Source organism: Gallinula chloropus (genome assembly GCF_964237585.1).
Source record: "Gallinula chloropus genome assembly, chromosome: 5".
Classification (NCBI taxonomy): Eukaryota; Metazoa; Chordata; class Aves; order Gruiformes; family Rallidae; genus Gallinula; species Gallinula chloropus.
In genome coordinates this window covers 54,755,880-54,774,649 of record NC_140090.1, presented here as the reverse complement: position 1 = coordinate 54,774,649, position 18,770 = coordinate 54,755,880, and the positions used below count along the sequence as shown (strand labels likewise).

At 43.2% G+C, this 18,770-nt stretch overlaps 1 protein-coding gene across 3 annotated transcripts; it reads left to right on the top strand.

Moving 5' to 3' along the window:
- Positions 1-5,843: 5,843 nt before the first annotated feature.
- On the top strand, positions 5,844-18,075 carry PRXL2A (peroxiredoxin like 2A). 3 transcript variants are annotated; one of them, XM_084265450.1, is made up of 7 exons: positions 5,908-5,951; positions 7,015-7,090; positions 12,087-12,266; positions 12,638-12,729; positions 16,051-16,191; positions 17,143-17,307; positions 17,434-18,075. In XM_084265450.1, exons 3-7 carry the CDS (start codon positions 12,089-12,091, stop codon positions 17,530-17,532), a joined length of 675 nt encoding a protein of 224 aa, XP_084121576.1. In that variant the 5' UTR covers positions 5,908-5,951; positions 7,015-7,090; positions 12,087-12,088; the 3' UTR covers positions 17,533-18,075. The 3 variants fall into 3 exon arrangements, with proteins under 3 accessions (XP_084121575.1, XP_084121576.1, XP_084121574.1); XM_084265449.1 differs by lacking the exon at positions 7,015-7,090 and having other exon boundaries at positions 5,844-5,951; positions 17,434-18,074; XM_084265448.1 differs by lacking the exons at positions 5,908-5,951; positions 7,015-7,090 and adding an exon at positions 8,854-8,972.
- Positions 18,076-18,770: the final 695 nt, after the last annotated feature.

The window sequence follows — 18,770 nt, the reverse complement described above, 5'->3', positions numbered from 1 at the left end:
CAACATGAGTCTAATGGCTACAATTCAGGGATTCACTGGCCTCCCTATGTAGCATTTAGGGTGTTGCTCATCTGGATTTGGTAGATCTTTAGTCATCTAATCTTTTCACCTATCTTCTCCAAGCTGGAGTGACTTTCATTCACATCCCATAAATCCTTTTGGATTTCACTAACTGCTCTTCTACAGTGTTTTTTCCACTTTAGCTTTCCAGAGCCCCTGCAGGTTAGAACAGGAGCTGACATAAGCAGAAAAGCACTAGCCAGATCATTTCAGGGTGCAAATTTGTTTTCTATGAATATTCTTGGATCATATAATAAAACCACAGAGATTCACTTGGATCATTTCATGAAGAGTTGTGGCTTAAAATGTAATTAGCCTTACCACTTCCCCTTTTACCTAAGCAATGTCCCTTCCTTCCTAAAAGTCCTGAGTTTTAAGCCTAACCTGAACAAGATAGCCTGAACAATCCCTGATGTAAAAATGCTGTTTCAGTGATGCAGCATAGCAAATGGTGAGCTGGAAAGTTGTCAATATCATCAGTACCCAATTTCACACCACCCATTATCCTTCCCACAGTCAACTGCTTATCACCCAAGTATAACCTTAGTTAAGACCATGAAACAAAATTATGCCTGGTTTTAGTTTAACAAAATTGTTTGTCCACAAAGTACGTGAGTTTTATCCCCTGCAGAGTCATTTTACGTATGTACTGCACTTCAATTTCATAATTTATTCAGTGGCAAAAAATGACAGTGGATGTGAGGAAAAGGGGTATAGGGAGTAATGTTTGAAAGCAAATGCATTTAAGCACACTCCTGAAATTGATGGGGGGGTCTTTTAGGATTTTTTAACTTGGAAAAAAACCCATATTCCTTAAAGCTTGTCAAAGCTAGAACTGGGTTTGTCACATGAACAAAATATTCAGGCAAAGTCTGCATTGTCAGATGTGTGTATAGTCTCCAAGAACTTTTAGTTCTGGCTCTGCACAGGTATCGCCTGTAAGAGTGACGTAATAGGGTTTTAGGAGGAAAGGCTGAACATTACTTATTTATGTGTTCTGCAGGAGATGTTACAGGAAGTCCTTCACATTCCTGTTAATGGCACATAAACACATGTTTCAGGAAATGGGTCTTGCAGAAGCAATTCTGTGGACTTGAAATGTTCTGTTGTGTTTATCTGCTTGATGTACACCCTTGATTCCAGTCAATAATTTGTTTCAGATACTCTGCAGTTGTGCTTTCTTACATTGCTTTTCTTTCAAGTTGTTGTGATGAAAGTTAAGAAGTAAAGATTGTAGTTATCAACATGAACGTAGTCTGCATCCCCGGAGATGAGTACAACTCCTTAAAAAGAATGTTCACAAAAGAATTAAATGGAAATCATACATGGGAAATAAGAAATGTGTAGTTTGTGGCCCTTCCTAGGCTGATGTGTTGTATTTAAAAAACCCCCAAGAATAAAAGCTAACAAAGTACAGATATGCAGTGTTGAAACCAAGTGTATTTTGCATTGTACATTGGTATTTTGCTTTAGCAGAAGAAAGCTGCACAGACAAATAGGTCAATGCAGTAAGAGGATTAAGATCTTAACTCTAAGGCTATGGTTAGCATTTGGATATAGCTTTGCTACATTTAAAGTGTCCAACTGCTCATTACCACCATACCACCAGAAGTTGTAACTGAGGTCTGCTGGCATGTATATGTTTGATTCTGGGCCAGGGTCTGTTAAAATGACCCAGATTGGTATGAGTGCTTTTAATAGGGTTATTTTGTATTTTCTAATCCAGATGCTCCATTATCAGAAGAGGTCATGGCACTTTCCTCTGAGATTTGCTCTTAAAATTTTAACTCTTCTACTCAAGAGGAAGTATGGATTTGTTAGAGAAAGCCCAGTTATCTTCCTCAGTGCTTGAACAAATAACCAAGTAACAGATGAATCAACCAGTAAATCAACAGGCTGTTTCAAACCTTATGGATTGGTCACCTCCAGGCTCTACATACTTACGTTAAAAATTTTACACCAGTTTTTTTAGCTGTGTGTAACCAGCAAGGTGAGAGATGTTACTTGAGTATAGAAATCGTGTCTCTTAAGGACCATCTCAGTTGTTTCAACTGTATTAGTAACAGCTGCTTTCACCCTACTAATGACTTGTATAGACTCCGGATGTGTAACTACCGTTGAAATCCATGGTGCAGAATTACGGGTGTCAATTTTGTAGCAACAACTTGAAATAGGCTAAAACCACATTGGGTGTCTGGAGTTTAATAGAAACGATGTAGCAGTTGTGGGTGGTTAACCAGGAGGGCTGTGGACTGAGGGTTTTCCTCTGATGTCCTCATGTCCCAGAAGCACAGTTGCTGCCTTTTCGGTGCCTGCTGACCTCACCAGCTCTTTCCAAAGGCCTTGGTTATCTATTACCTTCTTGTAAATGGTAGGCATTCCTGTGATTCAGTGTTTATTAGGCTATTGCCACAAGAGATTTGTGTTACCATCTGTATACCCATTAAAAATACTTACTAATTCTTTCTTCCTGCTCTCGTCCAGATGGAGGGTGTTGCACCAATCTCTTCTTGGTGTTCCACTGTGAATGGTCATGCGGGTGAAACTGATTTCAAAAGACCTGTAGGTCCTTTGGTTTCCTCAGTGACTACTGTTATTTAAGATAAATCTGAGATCATGTGTCCAGGCTGTGTGTAGACAGACTGGCGCTTTAATTTCCTGAGAATCGGGGTGCTGTTGGAAGCATCACCACATGAGTACGTATCACCGTAAGCCTCCAAACAAGAGATTGCTTTTGCCTGGTCTGGCTGAAACCTGTATCAGTCTGCATCTGTGTGGATATATATGCTTTTAGAAGCACATGGGTGAAAAGTTCAAGCTGCTTTTTTTGTATATCTGCAACTAATCTTACTGGCTCAATATCAAAAATCTTAATTAGTATGGAAATCCTTCTACAGATACAGGGCCTAGATCCTGCCTTAGCCCACCACTGACTGTTTCTTCCTTGCTTATGAGACCTCCTGTTTCCTGATAGAAAAGACTGCTTAAGCCATTTGTCTAACAACGCCCTTGGTTTAAAGCTGATCTATGGAAGCATGATCCAACAAGAAACAGAAATAATTAACTTCTGAAATAACACATAGCTTTGTCATTCTGTACACAAATTGAAAGTTTCGTAATGCTGGATCATGTTTTAACACAGATTCCGATACAGTGCATGCTAGGTGACTTATGCACAGGCACGCTAGGGAAATTTAATTAACTGATAGAGCAGCAGTTTGCAGACTGATCCTCCTCTTAAGTTTAACTGCTATAAAACTGAATCACAAAAGCAGGAAGAGAAGGGCTCAATGTGCTTTTTAAGAACACTAATCAAAACCTGAGGACTGGAAGATTAAATGTTGGAGCATATTGCTCTGCAGAGTGTTCTTTTTGTGTGTGTTAGGGACTTTAGTCTCTTTTTTTAAGAGGAAAAATGTGTAAATAACATCTGAATAGGTGTATGGTAAAAGCCAAGCTATTATAGATTAGGCATCATAGGATTTATCACGAAGGGAAAACCAGAAAAGCGAAGGACTCAAATTCCTGTGCACCTATCCTGCCAAAGTCTTGCTACCTTTCTAAAGCAATGAAGGCAAAGTTAGTCTAATAAGGGCAAACTAAGTGTTGCTGCAACTCCACTTACATGACACAGAAGCTTTTTGTGGAAAGGCAGCCTTTCTGGAAGATGTAGGCAGAGAAGGTTACGTTCCAGAACTTCAATGACATCATTTTTCTTTGAGTTCTGCATCTACTAGAAATGAGCATGCATTCAAGGGATTTTGCTGCTTTCTAAAGGAGAGAGACATAGAGATTCTTGGGTGGAATAGAGATGTGCGGGCTCAGATTTTTCTGTGATTTTCCTTCTTACAATAGGGACAAATGAAATGGGAGTCACTTCTGTGATTAACTGCTTATTGTTCTTGCCTGATGCTTTGTCATGGACTCCTACTCAGAGCAAAGAATAAACAAGAAGATGCCTGTGGGGGATTTTCCCTCCCCGAAGGAATACTGGCTTACTTATGGTGAAGGTACCAGATGGTTAGAGGTGTAATGTGCAGAAGTGTAATTAAGAAAAAAAGGTGGTTTTTTTGTTTTGTGTGCCTACTATGGCAACAAAAATAATGGAGCTGCAGTTCTAGCACTGCCAAACGTTGGCAGCTGGAGCCACAACCATTACAAAATTCAGAAGAAAGGAATGTTGACAGCCTGCAGAAATTAGGGTTTTAATTACATGAGGATGGCTGACAAAATTTGTTACTCATTTTTTGTTATAACATTTTTTGGAAGATTGCTGTGTCAAAGTGGCAAAGATGATACATGCATGATACATATATTCTAATGCTGGTTGTGTTTCAAAACCAGTGAGAAAGCCATATTACGTTTGGTGATAGGAAGCCTTACCCCACTGGTTAATGAGAAAAAGTAGAAATGTATGGCTTCATGCATTTCCAGTGGGGGGATGGGGGCCTCAAACCCTACACTACTCTCAGATTGCACAGCTCTTTCACATGGTCCAGTAATGCTGTTTCTGTCATGAAGTTTCCATAGGTTATTTTTTAATTGCTGATAAACCTGACAAATTTTAGTGGTTTTTACATTACAACCGGTTGGATTTCTAAAGCACATATCTAGATAAAAGAATAGCTACCACAATTTGGGACAAAACCACCAAAAATCTTTTGCTGCCTAGGACTGCTGTTCTGACATCCACTGTGCAACCTGATGCTCTGTCTTGCAAAACCACTGTTGGTGTTGCTGTCCAGCAGCATGGGATGCTGTGCTTGCCTGTGAAGCAGGGCAGTGGGGCCAGGGAGCAGCCAGCAGGGAACCTGCACAGTCTGGGGCTCAAAGGTGTGTCTGCCGGTGTGCTGGGGCAGGCTTCTAGGCGATGGTTTGTGGTGTGTCCCAGCACACGTGGTGTGCTGCTGCCTCCAGTTTGAGCTGTGCTAGTCCAGAACTGTGACGCTGCTGTCACTGCAAATCAGCAGAGTGTTGTTTTGTGGTGAGATTCCTCAAAAACCAAAGCTCTGTGCTAAACAGAAACTGCAAATAAGGGGTAAACAGAGCAGGTCTAACCAGAGTGACTGGTAACTCCCAATTAAAAGAGATAAGAAAAGGCCGTTTGGTCTAGCTAAGTCTGGGACAAGCTGAAAAACAGTGGGTCGCTCAGTTGTTTGGAATGTAGCCACTCCCGTGCCATCCAAGAGGATCTGTGCATTCTCCTGAGCTGCTGCTTGTGATATTGACAGAGCTGTGCTGTCATTGCTACCACCTTGTTTGATTTAGGTTTTGGGTTAACTGGAGACCTCAGGAAATTGTCCCAGAGCGATGAGGATGAGTCCTCTTGAGTTTCTGCCTGGAGCCGTGCCTAATGACCACAAGGAGCTAAAGAGCGTGTTCGTTCAATGATGTTGTGACATGTTATTGGCTGGCTTACCCGAGCAAGTATATTCTTGAATGCAATATATATGTAAACGTTTTAAATGCCTCAGTAACCAGGCTACTTGAAGGATAAGCTCACTACCTTCTCCAGCTTCAGCCGTGGAGGTGGGATTGCCCTAAATATATTTAAGCATAAATTTATATATGTAATCTTATAATACATTTCCTTTCTTTCTTTGCTTGACCAGAAGCTGAACTAATCCTCGAGAGGGGAAGCGGGGTCAGGGAGGGAGTTTTGATTCGTTCGAGCCCCAGCTGCCTTGCACCCCGTGCGGCGCCGAGCGCGGGGGACGCCGGTCCCAAGGGCACTCGGCGCTGACGGGCTCGGCCGGGCGCCTCCGGTCCCCGCGGCGCGGCGAGGCGCCGTGCCTGCGCCGAGGGCACTCGGGGGCGGTGCCTACGCCGCCTGCCCGCCCGTGCCCCGCGGCACCCGGGGCGGTGCAGTGCGCTGCGGTCGCTGCGGCAGCGTGAGTGCGGGCGTGGGGCGGGCGTGGGAGGGAGAGGGGACGGAGGGTACGTTGGGAACCGCCGCCGCGCCGGCCGCGGGGAGCGGGCTGTTCCCGCGGCGCTGCCGGGTGCCTCCCCGCCCACCCGGCAGGGCCTGCCCAGCGGCAGGCTCTTCTCCCCATCCCCCTCCCCATCCCCTCGCGTCTTCTGTGTCCCAGCCGCGGTGCGTGTGCGGGGCTGGCGGCGGGGAAGGGGCGCGCAGCGGCCACTGCCCTCCGGGAAGCGAGCGACTGGGTGGCCGTGCGAGCAGCGGCGGGGAGAGCGCCGGCCGGCCACGCGGAGCGCCGCGACCGCCTTGCTACCTGCGGCTCTCGCCGCCAGCGCCCGCTGCGGCCTCGGCGGTTTGGGGCCTGAGGTGTGCTATGCCGGTCCTCGTCACTTAACGCTGTGACGGAGCCCTGCTTTCTTAGGTGACTTCATCTGACACAGCAAGCTTCACGACCTGCGCCGTGCTTCGTCTTGTGTCACTGCAGGCGCTTGGCTTGGTCTCAGGCGCAGCCGCGCTGCTCAGACGTAGGAAATCCAGTGGCTGCACCTTCGGGCTGCTTGGAGTGCCGGAGCAGGGCTTCCCGGCCCCCTCTTCTGGAACCGTGGGGACAGTTTCCCCGGGAGACGTGGTTCATAGTGGACAACAGAAGGGGCAAGCCTTCTGCGGGGCTTCAGGGAGTGGTGCTCACCTGAGCGCATGTGCTGCAGCCCCGTTCATGCATAGAGCTGCTCCTGCCCTGTGGGTTGGAGTTGAGACCTGTATTGAGGATCTCACATTTTTCTTTTCAGTTCAGGCATTTTGCTCCTAGGAATTGTGTAACGTGAGGAATGTGACAGTTAAAATAGAAGCAAGGCCTATGAATCCAAAAAGGTGGAAAAACAACTATTAATTTAGGCTTGAATCTGCAGGCAGTGTGGCTGGGTTGGAACAGGAGGGACAACTTGCTGCCTAGTGGGTTGCTTTGGTTTTGGTGAACATTGCTTTGCACTATTAGTGGGACTGTTGGCATTTCCCTTCTTCCCCTACCTCTGCAGAGTGCCACAGCGAGCGGCTTTCCTGCTCTAGATCCCCAGCAGAGCCAGCAGTGAGTTTAGCATGTAGCATCTTCATGTAAGTACTTTTTTTCAGTTCTGTGCCCCCTTCCTCCGATCTCCATGGCATCTCCATTGCACAGACTGGGCAGGGGGTTGCGCCTAGCTCCTTGCTCCATCTGAGTACACCTTGAGAGCTGGAAGACTTCCAGGGTGTTGTGCCAGAGCTCATTGCACTCCCTTGCTGAAAAGGAAAGAGTTGTCCAGATGCTGTGTTCCCCTACAACATTCTCAGGATGGGGGAGATTATTTGGTCTAACAACAAACTTCCTTTCGAAGGAAGGAGTATTGTTTGTTCCCTATTCAGTTAGAGCCCAGGGCAGTGCTGTACTGAATTTAAAAGACAATTTAGATTGGAAGGGACCTCTGAAGTTTCTCCAGTCAAATCCCCACTTAAAGCAGGGCTAACTTTGAAGATTGGCCAAGATGGTGTGTTTTGTAATCCTTAATGGTATTTAAGAGCTCGTGAAATCTTGATGCGCATGTTACCAGGTTATTGCGGATTGTAAATTTTCTTTATAGGAGTTAATAGAGTACAAATATTTGTAATCACGTAGCTCTTTTCTTGGGGGAATGTCTTATAAAAAATAATCAGCTCAACTTCATGTTTGGGATGCTCAAGTTGTGACAAAGCTCCACAAGATTTTTAGGTTTGATATGCAAAGTCTTGTGGAAGTTGGGAGTGAGAGAGAAGGGAAGAATAAGCAGTGGTGAAAGCCATTTCAGACAAGGTTTATGTGCTAGTGCAGGCCAGCTTTTGAGTGCCCACTGAGTGCTCCCATTTCTGCTTAGCTGTCATCTTAGGAAAAGCATGTAAGTCAGTGTGCTACCCCGTGTTTTATTGACAGCTTGAAAACTTGGACTTTCCTTCGTTTTTTTTTTTTACACAGCTGCCATGGGTCCTGTTTACACTGCTAATATAAATGTTTAAGGATAGCTGTGCTCTTAATGACAATTTTTTTCTCTGGTTGTGGGTGGGAGGGAAATGAGACATCTAGAAAACCATGTTTTAACTGGTCTTCTCGACACAAAGTGAAGATCGTCAACTGGCATTTATGACAGGATTAAGACTAAGCTTGTTTAAATTCTAGTTAGCTGAGTACTGAGAGACCATAAAAGAAATGATTGTTATCTTGGCGATCTAATGTGGTCACCAGAAAAATACACAAAAAAGATGTTTTTCCTTTTCCTTTGGCCTCTGCTTGCTGTTAAAGAGAAGTGCTCGTTCCCTTCTGGAGGTTTTACTGAGCTGAGAGCTTGCAGATCTGATAGCTCCAGAGAAAATTATGCTCTTTAGCAAGAGGACGTAGGCCCCTAGCATAGGAGCCCTGGGTTAATTCACCAGTGTAGCCTCTGTGTTGAAGCTTTTTTCTAACATTGTGCATTGTGGTGGCTTTTTAATTGTTTCCAGGGTTGTTTGTGGTGTTTTGCCATGCAGGGGGCAACAGAAGTAGAATAGGCCGAAACAGGGAAAATACCATTTCTAGAAATGCCCATCTCTACAGACAAGGACATTTCAGCATGCAGATCTCGGAGTTGAGTGCTGTGCTCCAGCTTCAGAAAAGTTTTCTGCAATTCCTGTTCCTTGCACCAACCCGCCTCGTAAAATGCATAATCACGTGTGTGGTTTAAAAAAAAAGAGTGGAATGATTAAGATACCTTGAAAACAATCTTGCCGGGGATTGGACAGCTGTTCTTTCTGCAACCACCGCAGGGCGATTGTGGCACGTATTGCGCAGACACTCGGGTCCTGGCTGCAAGGCAGAGGCTCCAGGGCTGGACTGCTGCCTGGTCCTGCCCACTCGCCACCCCTGGCAGTGCAGTTGGTCCTGTCTCCAGCCTGCACTCTCACTCCGGGGAGCTGGTGGTGGTTGATGGTCCTGCAGGCTGCATGGGGTCTGGTGAGTGCGTGCACCTAAATGCTAAAGGTTTACGGGGTGCTGTGTTCTATTTTCTTGTGGATTATGGCTTATGGGATGCTTTGTCGTATCTTCTTTTTGTGGATTGTTGTTTGGTCTTTAAAGACTTGTAGAGTTGGATTGCAAAGCAGTAGCGTCTGTATTTTAAGGTGGAGGGTTGTGAAGTTATTTTGAGCTTCAGCAGCTAAACAGATATGAAGCTGCTGGTGGCAGATCCTCAGCTCATGCTAGGCTCTTCACTTAGGGTTCAGTGACATAGATGGATCATCCTGTCTTCTAAGCAAATGTTTTTTAATTTTCCTGGCTGCTCTTTTCCATATCACAGTGGCTCACCACAGTGTTTGCTTAGCAGGGGAGGAATTCCACTGTGTAGAGCTGCTTGTTTCCTTCCCCTTGTTATTTAAATAGCAAAAGATTCGTTTATCTGAGTTGAGGCCAAAGAGTCAGATTAAACTAAAGAGGTGAGCTGACTCAGCCTTTTGCATCTGTCACAGAGATTTTTAAGTCTTAACACAAGGATATTGCTGTATTACAGCATTTTTAGTTACGTTTTGGTCATGCCAGTGGCTGGGGTCAGAATGATCTTTGATACAAGTCAGAGGCTGATACCAAAAAACTGTCATTACAGCATGGCTTCATGTTTGAGAAGAGTATGTAGAGAAAGCAGATATGGTCAAGGAAGGTTTTCCTTGGTTAGAAATAAATGGTGAAATGGGGCAGAATCTGCTCTCTTATCTGCAGTATGTTTGTGTAAACTGTCCTTGTTTCCTCCTCGGGATCAAGAATTCCTCCTGTTCCTAGACACTGCGATTCTGTCCTCCCCGGAACCAAATATGCTCTGAAAAGAACAAAATGACCTTTTTTCAAACTGTTCTCTGGTTATTTCTGTGGGTAGGCAGCTGGTTGTATTTGTTTGTCAGGAGTATTCTGGAGCTACTTTTAAGGATGGAAAGGGATTTTTCTCCCAGAAAATTCTGGGCACTGTGGCTCTAACACAAAAGCAAGGAGCTACGTCTAGTTCTTACTGGCCACAGCTAGCAGTGAGGATAAAAATTAAGTGTGTCTCTGGTTCGTTGCCAGTCACAGTCCAAGACAATAATATTTTCCTATATTTATGAGGGGAAAAAACCCTCTCCCATACACAAGTATATACAGACGGCAATATTTACCAAAACAGTATATCAGGGAGTAGGGTTTTGCAGATGGCTCTGGAAAAAATTTGATTCTCCGTATTGTGTAATACTAAAGTTTGGTGACTGCAAATCTACAGGCCTTTGTAACATATAACTGTTGGGAAGGAAGTACTGTTTATACTGCCAAAACTCCAGTGACTTTTGTACCAGTTATTGCTCAGAGCTGGATCTTGAATTTTGTCCTTGAGGCAGGGCAAAGCATGCTTTCCTGCATCCTCCTAACTGATACTCCTCACTGGAAGATGGCTGTCAGCCCTTTCCAGGCTTGTGAAACATGTGCAAGGGTCAGGAGTGGGCTGGGGAAGGGGGGTGGGGGTGTTGCAGATGGATGGTGGACAAATAAAATTGTCACTGAACTAGAGTCGCCAGTAACAAGCAGCAGTGTTTGTACTTTAAGACTTGAGCAGGCATATGTACTGGCTTCTATTGCAATGTTACCAGTGCCAACTGTGGGTGTGAGTGTAAGTTGTTTGTTCCTGATGTCGTTTCTGCTTTAGCAAGAGTGGAAGTTGGTTAGCCTATAGAAGGTGCTGTCCAGGGCATGTTTGTAATGTTGGATCACTGGGTCTAATAAAGTGGTTTTAAGTCTATGTATTTCTGTCCATGGGCAGGACTGATAAGCTCTAATTTTGGCTTGGTGCCTGCTTTGGTTCTAGTGTGGAACTGTAAGGAACGTGAAAGGTTACCAGTTATGGTGAACCAGAAACAGATTACTTTTCTTAAAGTTTTCCGTGGTATTACTTCTAAAATTAGCTTTTTAATATAGATTAGTGGGGGGAAAACCCCATTTAATCTACAAACACTTCTTTTTTGAAAGAAACCAGTGTTTTACTGTAACAAGTTACTTTATTGCACACATATACTTCAATGATCTTTCTCCCCACTGCTCTTTGATCATGAATCGCAGAATCACAGAACGTTAGGTGTTGGAAGGGACCTTGAAAGATCGTCTAGTCCAACCCTCCTGCCAGAGCTGGATCACCTAGACTAAATCACACAGGAACACATCCAGGCAGGTTTTGAATGTCTCCAGAGATGGAGACTCCACAACCTTTCTGGGCAGCCTGTCCCAGTGCTCCGTCACCCTCACTGTGAAAAAGTTTCTCCTTATATTCACATGGAACTTCCTATGCACCGGCTTGCACCCGTTGCTCCTTGTCCTATTGCTGAGAAGAGCCTGGCTCTGTGCTCCTGACTCTCACCCTTTACATATTTATAAACATTAATAAGGTCACCCCTCAGCCTTTTCCAAGCTAAAGAGACCCAGCTCGCTCAGCCTTTCCTCATAAGGAAGATGTTCCACTTCTTTAATCATCTTGGTGGCCCTGTGCTGGACTCTTTCAAGGAGTTCCCTGTCCTTCTTGAACTGAGAGGCCCAGAACTGGACACAATATTCTAGGTGCAGGCTCACCAGAGCAGAGTAGAGGGGGAGAAGGACCTCTCTTGACCTACTAACCTCACCCCTTCTAATACACCCCAGGATGCCATTGGCCTTCGTAGCCATAAGGGCACATTGCTGGCTCATGGTCATCCTGCTGTCCCCCAGGACCCCCAGGTCCCTCTCGCCCATGCTGCTCTCAAACAGGCCAGCCCAAAACCTATACCGACACCTGGGGTTGCTCTTCCCTAAATGCAAGACCCTTTTTGTCAGAATGCTTTTGTCGTCCCGTAGCGGGATGAGATGAGGCTGTCTTAATAGTTTTGATGTGGGTCAGGCGCAGAACAGGAATGTAATCTAGATCTTCTAAAACCCAGTTCAGTACAATAATAATATTATACAGATCATCTCCAGTCATGCCAAAAATATCAACATGAGCTTTTAATTATTGTTTTAATCCAATTCCTCATTGTCTGGTGTCACCGTTGTCTAGTGTTAGACCTGCTTTCTTCTCTATCTTTACAGAAATGTCCTTCCTGCCTGACTTCGGAGTCTTCACCATGGGCATGTGGTCTATTGGTCTGGGAGCCATTGGTGCAGCTGTGACAGGGATCGTCCTTGCTAACACTGACTTATTTTTGTCCAAGCCAGAAAAGGCTACATTGGAGTTTTTAGATGAGATAGAGCTAAAAACTTTGGGATCAGGTAAGATTCTGGATGATTGATCCCACATTCTCTGAAAATAAGGCTTTTATAAGAACCTTTCTAAAGTCAGGGTTGCAAGAGCTTTTCTCACTCTTTCCTAGTTATAACATGCAGTTGGGTGTCCTTCATACCAGGTAGTTCTGGTGAAAGAAAAGCAACCAAAACTGGTATTTCTGGATGAAACATGACAGACTTCTAAAAATCAGCAAAGCAATAATACCCTATTATGTATGTTGACATTTTTTTCTGATAGGATTTAGTATTGGAAAGTTGAATTCTCTGCAATGCTTTGTGTTGGTTCTTAAAGCATTAATCCTTATGAACAAGAATGAGTGATATAATTGTTGATGCTCTCTCTCCTATATAAACAGAAGAAAGAACATTCAAAGCAGGAGAACTATGGAAGAAGAATGGTGCAGTGATCATGGCTGTGCGAAGACCTGGATGATTTTTGTGCAGAGAGGTATTTTGTGGGCTTGGGGATTATTTAGGAAGAGTTGATCTCTACTTACATGAATTCCATTCAAGTAGAGGGAGGGGGTGAACAGGACAGTCATCAAATACATGTGAAGCATCTTAAAGGTCTTGTTTCCTACCCCAAACTGGTTGCCAGCTAACAACATATTTAATGTTCTTACTTGCCAGCTAACAGCTGGTTTGTATAGTCTTGTTCCTGAGCATTTTCCTTCTGAAGGCAATGGAGACGTGATTTTTACACCTCCCAGGTACCTAGCCCATGGTAAATAGAAAGGCAGATTACACAAAATCCATTTGGTAATGTGTCTTATGAGCTAGCTGTATTCCATTTGTCCTAAATAAATCTCTGTGAGCCAGGTAGTCTCTGGTCAAAAGCAAGGCCAAGGCTGGACTGGCAGAAAGCCATCGAACCAAGCGCATCAGCAAAAAAAGCGATGTGCCTAATGGCAAATCCCTCACTGTTCTGGACACTGAGCGTGAGGCAGGAAGGTAAGGAGTCTGAAGACAAGGAGTTATTATTCTGTAACAAGGTGGGTTGTGAAACAAAATTGATCCTTAAGTTGGCATTAGTCTCCTTGGGTGGAGGTAGGAGTAGACACTTAAAATACGATTTGAATGTACCATGTGCCTGGGAACAACCATAACTTGCACCTTGGCCAGTATCTTTCTCATAGCTGTGGGGAAAAATAGCTATTATGTTGTTACTCACTACTCTATAACATGGAGTAATTAATATTGCAAACACTTAATTAAGGGATCTGCTCCCATCTGTAGTAACTGCTTAAGTATGTATAGAATTCATGGAAGGTTAAAGATTAAAGTATTTTGCTCTCTGAACAGGTGTAGCGTAGGCAGGAGAACGCGCTATGTGCCTGACTCTCTGCCTTTCACGTAAAGTCAGACAGGAATTCATTACTGTTTTTTTGGGTTTATTTATTTTTTAATGCTAACTTCCTAAGTTGAAATAAAGAGCCCAGTTCAAAGATTTTTTGGGTTTTTTTTCTTTCAGGAATAAAATGAGGAGAAAGAAACTTAATTATTTTGGTTCAAAACTTTAGATTTTTAACAGAGGCAGTCATGCTACTGATCAGCTGGTTAGGGCAAAGAATTGTTTTGTATTTTAACTGTGACAGTGTTTGGAAAAGCTTTTAAATTGTCTAAACTGAAGTTATTTTTGATTGTTGTATACTCAAAGCATTTTTTAGAGTTGACTCTTGCCTTTCTCTGAAGAACAGGTCACTTGCGCCTTTTTTGTCCATCAAAGTTTCTCCATAGCATGAGAAAGCTGCTTCTTTCCCCACTGTCACTGGCTCTGAGCTGGTGGAATGGTTCCATTTTTTGCAAGAGACAAAACACACCTGCTTCTCACTGTCTTACATCTTGGGAAAGATACTGAACTTTGCTCTTCTTGGCAGCACCAAGGAGGAGTGTGTACTTACCTGGACACAGTGGTGGGGTTGAGAAGTGGCCATTTTACGTCATAAGTCACCGACCTGGTATCAGTGGTGAGGACATCCTTCCATTATGCACTGCAAAGGATGTCACAAATCCTACTGAAATAATGCCTTTGGATCCTTGAGGATTGAGGCATGTAGACTTAAGAAAGATTAAGTCTTATCTGTATCATCTGCATTCTAAATTATCAGATTCCGGTTTTGTTATTTAAGATATGACTATATTTAACAGAACTACACTTCTGCATCTCATGGTCTGGGTCCAGTCATGTAGTGATCCAGTGCTCCAATCATTGTGAAAGTGCCATGGGCTTGCTAAGTATTGTAGGTATCAGCTGAAGCAGTCTAAAGTAGTATAAGAACCATAGCTGAATTATCAGAGGGACAAACTGAAATGGGAATTGGTGTTTTTGGGTTGTCCCTGCCTTGGTGGAGAGAGGAAGTATTCTACTTGGGTGTGTTTCAGTTTCACAGACTAGATGAAATAGTCACAGGCCCCTGGTACAGCTGCACATAACAGATAATATGTGCAATGATTTGCCTACAAAAATAGTCTTCTTTGCTTTCTCCTACTGCATAATTTTTAAAAAGCGGTAAAGAAAAACAAGTCAGGTCCAGTCTGAAGATGCTGTTCGAAGTCCAATCTCTCTTTAAAACTTAACCATGGTCTTACATTACACTTTCCTTCCCAAGAGTCAGGCAAGGAGACACAAAATAAACTCTACCAAACTGCCAAAGCACCTTTCTCCAAAAGGCTAATCAAGGGTTGATGGTATCACTAATCTCTTAGAGACAGTGACTGGTCTTACAGGATTGCCGGTCTTACACTGCAGTAACCCAGAACATGAGTTCTCAGATATGTTTGCTTTTTTGTTTTGTTGATTATGAGATTTTTAAACTATACAAAAAATTCCAGATAAAATAACTATTAACCCCTCTTTTAGGAAGATCATAAGGCATTTTGTGCAGGGAGAACATTAAATCTCACAATTACTACTCTGTGTTTGCTTGTGATGCTGATTCATTTTTTCTCGCTTCCTCTGAGAAAGGCAGAGTAGTGAACTGGAAAGCTGCCCTTACCCTTTCACCTACTGATGTCTTTCTCTAATGCCTTCTCTCCTGTTTGTTCATCCCTCTCCGTTTGCTACTTGTTACTCAGTAAATTCTAGATATCCTACAAGACTTTGAGTAAAGCCATTTCAGTTTGGTGGCTGAGGGTGTTCACATATCTGTTCTGTGGGAGTTTTGCCTGGTAAAAATGACCTTTCTCCATTGGAGATGAGAAGAAGAAACATCTGCAGTGTGCACTCTGATCTGATGGAAACCTCGGAGGCCTTTGTACAAACTGTGTAAGCTGAGATGCCTTCAGCAGAACAAAAAACCCAGCAGATGAGTAGTTACACCGTATACTCCTTACACTCAGGAAAAAGCAGTAATGCTTCTGGGATACTGTCGGTGTATGAAGAAAGTCCCTGGTTTTTTTTGCCACTGAGAATATTAACTGTTGTGCAGGCACTATCTTTTCACTGTTCTGTGAACACTTAAACAATAATTACAGTCCCAGAATGAGCAAGGTATATCTACAGCTTTGAGTTAATGTTTTATCCAGGTTTTTAATTTCGCATCCTGTAAATGCTCACAAAATCTCCTTCCTCCATGCTCAGTGAAAAATGAATTAAATATAAAGATTTGCCTAGGAGTAGAACTAGCTTAAGTGTCTGATGAACAGGTCTGTTTCTGTTTTGAACCCCAAGCTAGAATTTACGTGTTTCTGACACTCTTAAAATTCCATGTAATACTTTACAATCTCCACCTACTGCCAGAAATGTTTGAGCTTTTTTCCCTTTTCTTAGGAGGCTTCTGAGCTCTCCTCTCTGAAACCTCAGCTGTCCAAGCTGGGTGTCCCTCTCTATGCTGTTGTGAAAGAGAAGATAGGGACTGAAGTGGAGGATTTTCAACATTATTTCAAAGGAGAAATCTTTCTGGATGAAAAGGTATTGTAAAGTTGGTGTTCTGTTTTTGTTTAAAAACATGTTTATAAACATCCTCTTTGAAGCGCTTACATAAATAATATAGATACAGTGTGGGCTGTATGAAAAAGGATTTAGTAGCATTGTAGTTTAAGAAGTTAATTAGCTTTGCTTTTCTATATATATCCTACTCAGCTTACAAACTGCTCTGTAGCAATGCACTGATGGCATGCTGTTGACGGATTATTCCTCCCCTTTAACAGGTAAACAGTATGGCCTATTAATATTTATTCCTTCCTTCCACTGGCAGTGTGACTTGCTGATGTTTATGATGTATGAATCAAGGTCTGAAGGTGTCAGACATAATTAATTCATGATGTACGGCCCAAATTATAATGATGTGGCTTGTCCCAGTACACTGGCACATGCTGTATTGCCAGTCTCACACCCTGCAAAACATCTCAGAAGACACATTTAGAAATCATTTATGGCTTCTGAAGGAAAAAGAACTAGAAGATACCTTTATTTCCCCTTCTTGTCCTGCCTGTGTGAAAGAATCAGGCTGATTTTAAAAAACAACCACAAAGTCACCCAAACCAAAAGAAATCCCAGCTGGGATTTCAGGATCTGGCACCACTATTATTTCTGTACCAGCATTTTTATTGCCATACTTCAAAAACAAGATGACAGACACGTATCAAAAAGCACCTGGTCAGCACTAGGGATGTAGATGTACAGTAAATACCAGTGGATCATTCACCATGTGAATGGCAGCAGTACCACCGGTTCTGGCTGTGTGGAGGTAAGTGGTGAGGTAGTGCATTAAAGGGGCTAGTTTGGGTGCAATTCTGTTTTAGCTCTGCCTGGTTAGCCTATGCGTGTTGTGACCTTTCTTAGGTTGGCTGGTTTCCTGAATTTCATTTGGGAGGAAATGTCCTTTTCACTTTGTTTAAGATATTTTCTGTTTCTCTGCAGAAAGGCTTCTATGGTCCCCGCAGAAGAAAGATGATGATGTCAGGCTTCTTCCGCTTTGGGGTCTGGCAAAATTTTTTCCGTGCTTGGAAAAGTGGATACAGTGGTAACCTGGAAGGAGAAGGATTCACCCTGGGAGGAGTATATGTGATTGGGGCAGGAAGACAGGTACTATAGGCCCTGTAGGGCAGTATGAGAGACCAGAAGTTTCTTTTCTGGAGTTGTTCAGTTTTGGTTAGTTGATCTCCCACGGGGAGACTCATGCATGAATTTCTCTCTTTTGTCTTTGACTAGGGTGTTTTACTGGAGCATCGTGAGAAAGAATTTGGAGACAAAGTCAGCCTTCTATCTGTCCTTGAAGCTGCTGAGAAGATAAATCCACAAGCTTCATAAGCAGAAAAATAGTTGCATGTGTTTCTGATAACAGCTTGAAGTGTAGAATGCTTGAAATTCCGGTTTAATTGCTTCTTAACTATTTAGTGATCAATGCAGAGGAAAGATTCTCTGTTCAAACATAGAAAATGATGAAAATCCTCCTGGAATTTGTTGTTGTTGTTGTTGCTTGAAGGTGGTCAAGATTTCAACTGCTCTTTTGTGTCTGACTATTAATGAAAGGCTGGGTCTAAAATCTGACCTAGCCTAGATGTTTTCAGTCAGAGACAGGCAGTTGAAAACCTGTCTGCCTACGGGAGCAAAACTGCTAAGGCTGGAGTAATGGAGTATCAGCTGAGGTCGAAGGGTAATAAAACTTTATGAAAATGAAATGCCTTCGCTTTTCCTTTCTGATTAACATGTAAACACATCTGTGTTTCTAGAGGACTAAATCCTATGGGTCTAGATTATTCTGAGATTCTGCATTCAAGACATGACACTATATGTACGCAGTTTCTTGTTAGTTAACTACTGGCTCTATATCTTTCAGCTCTTCAGTGTGACTCCCCGCAAGGAAGACTGCAGACATCTACTGTTTACTCCAGAAGATAATTGTGGCATCAGGGCAAGTTCCTTCTTGTGATTCTAAAAAACAAGGAGAATAATATCAGAGCAGATTAGGTAGAGTTTCCATGCTGGCTTGAGTTCTGCAGTAGAGTTGCTGTGCTGCTACTTCTGGAAATAGATGCAGCATTGCACAATATGACCCATGTGAGCCAGTACCTTATGTAGCCAAATATGCATCCCTAGACTGAAGTATGAACAGGAGAGCATGAGTTTTCCCAACCTGAAGTTTCAAAGCCTCTAAACCAAAATTCTAACAATGCATTTAGGATTATCAAACAGTGGGTATCGTTCATTAGCCGGTGTATATAAAAGGCTAGGTAACTTTGGACAAATGAGTGGGACAGAATGTTCTAAGCAGTGGAAGAAGTAAAGGAAAGGATTCTTTGCAGGTCAGTCTGAACTGTCACTCTGCTTTCTTATGACCTTGCAGTTAATGAAACCTTCATGCATTGCTGCCAATAAGGGCAGGGATAGTTTGCACTTCTGAAAATTTAGTAATATGCTTATTTTTGCTCTGCATGCCAGTGCCTATCCATTTGTATTGCTGAGCTTTGTGCAAAAAAATGCTCATACATGATGGTGACTGCATGAAAACCAAATGCCAAAAACTAAAACTTTACAACTCAGATGCC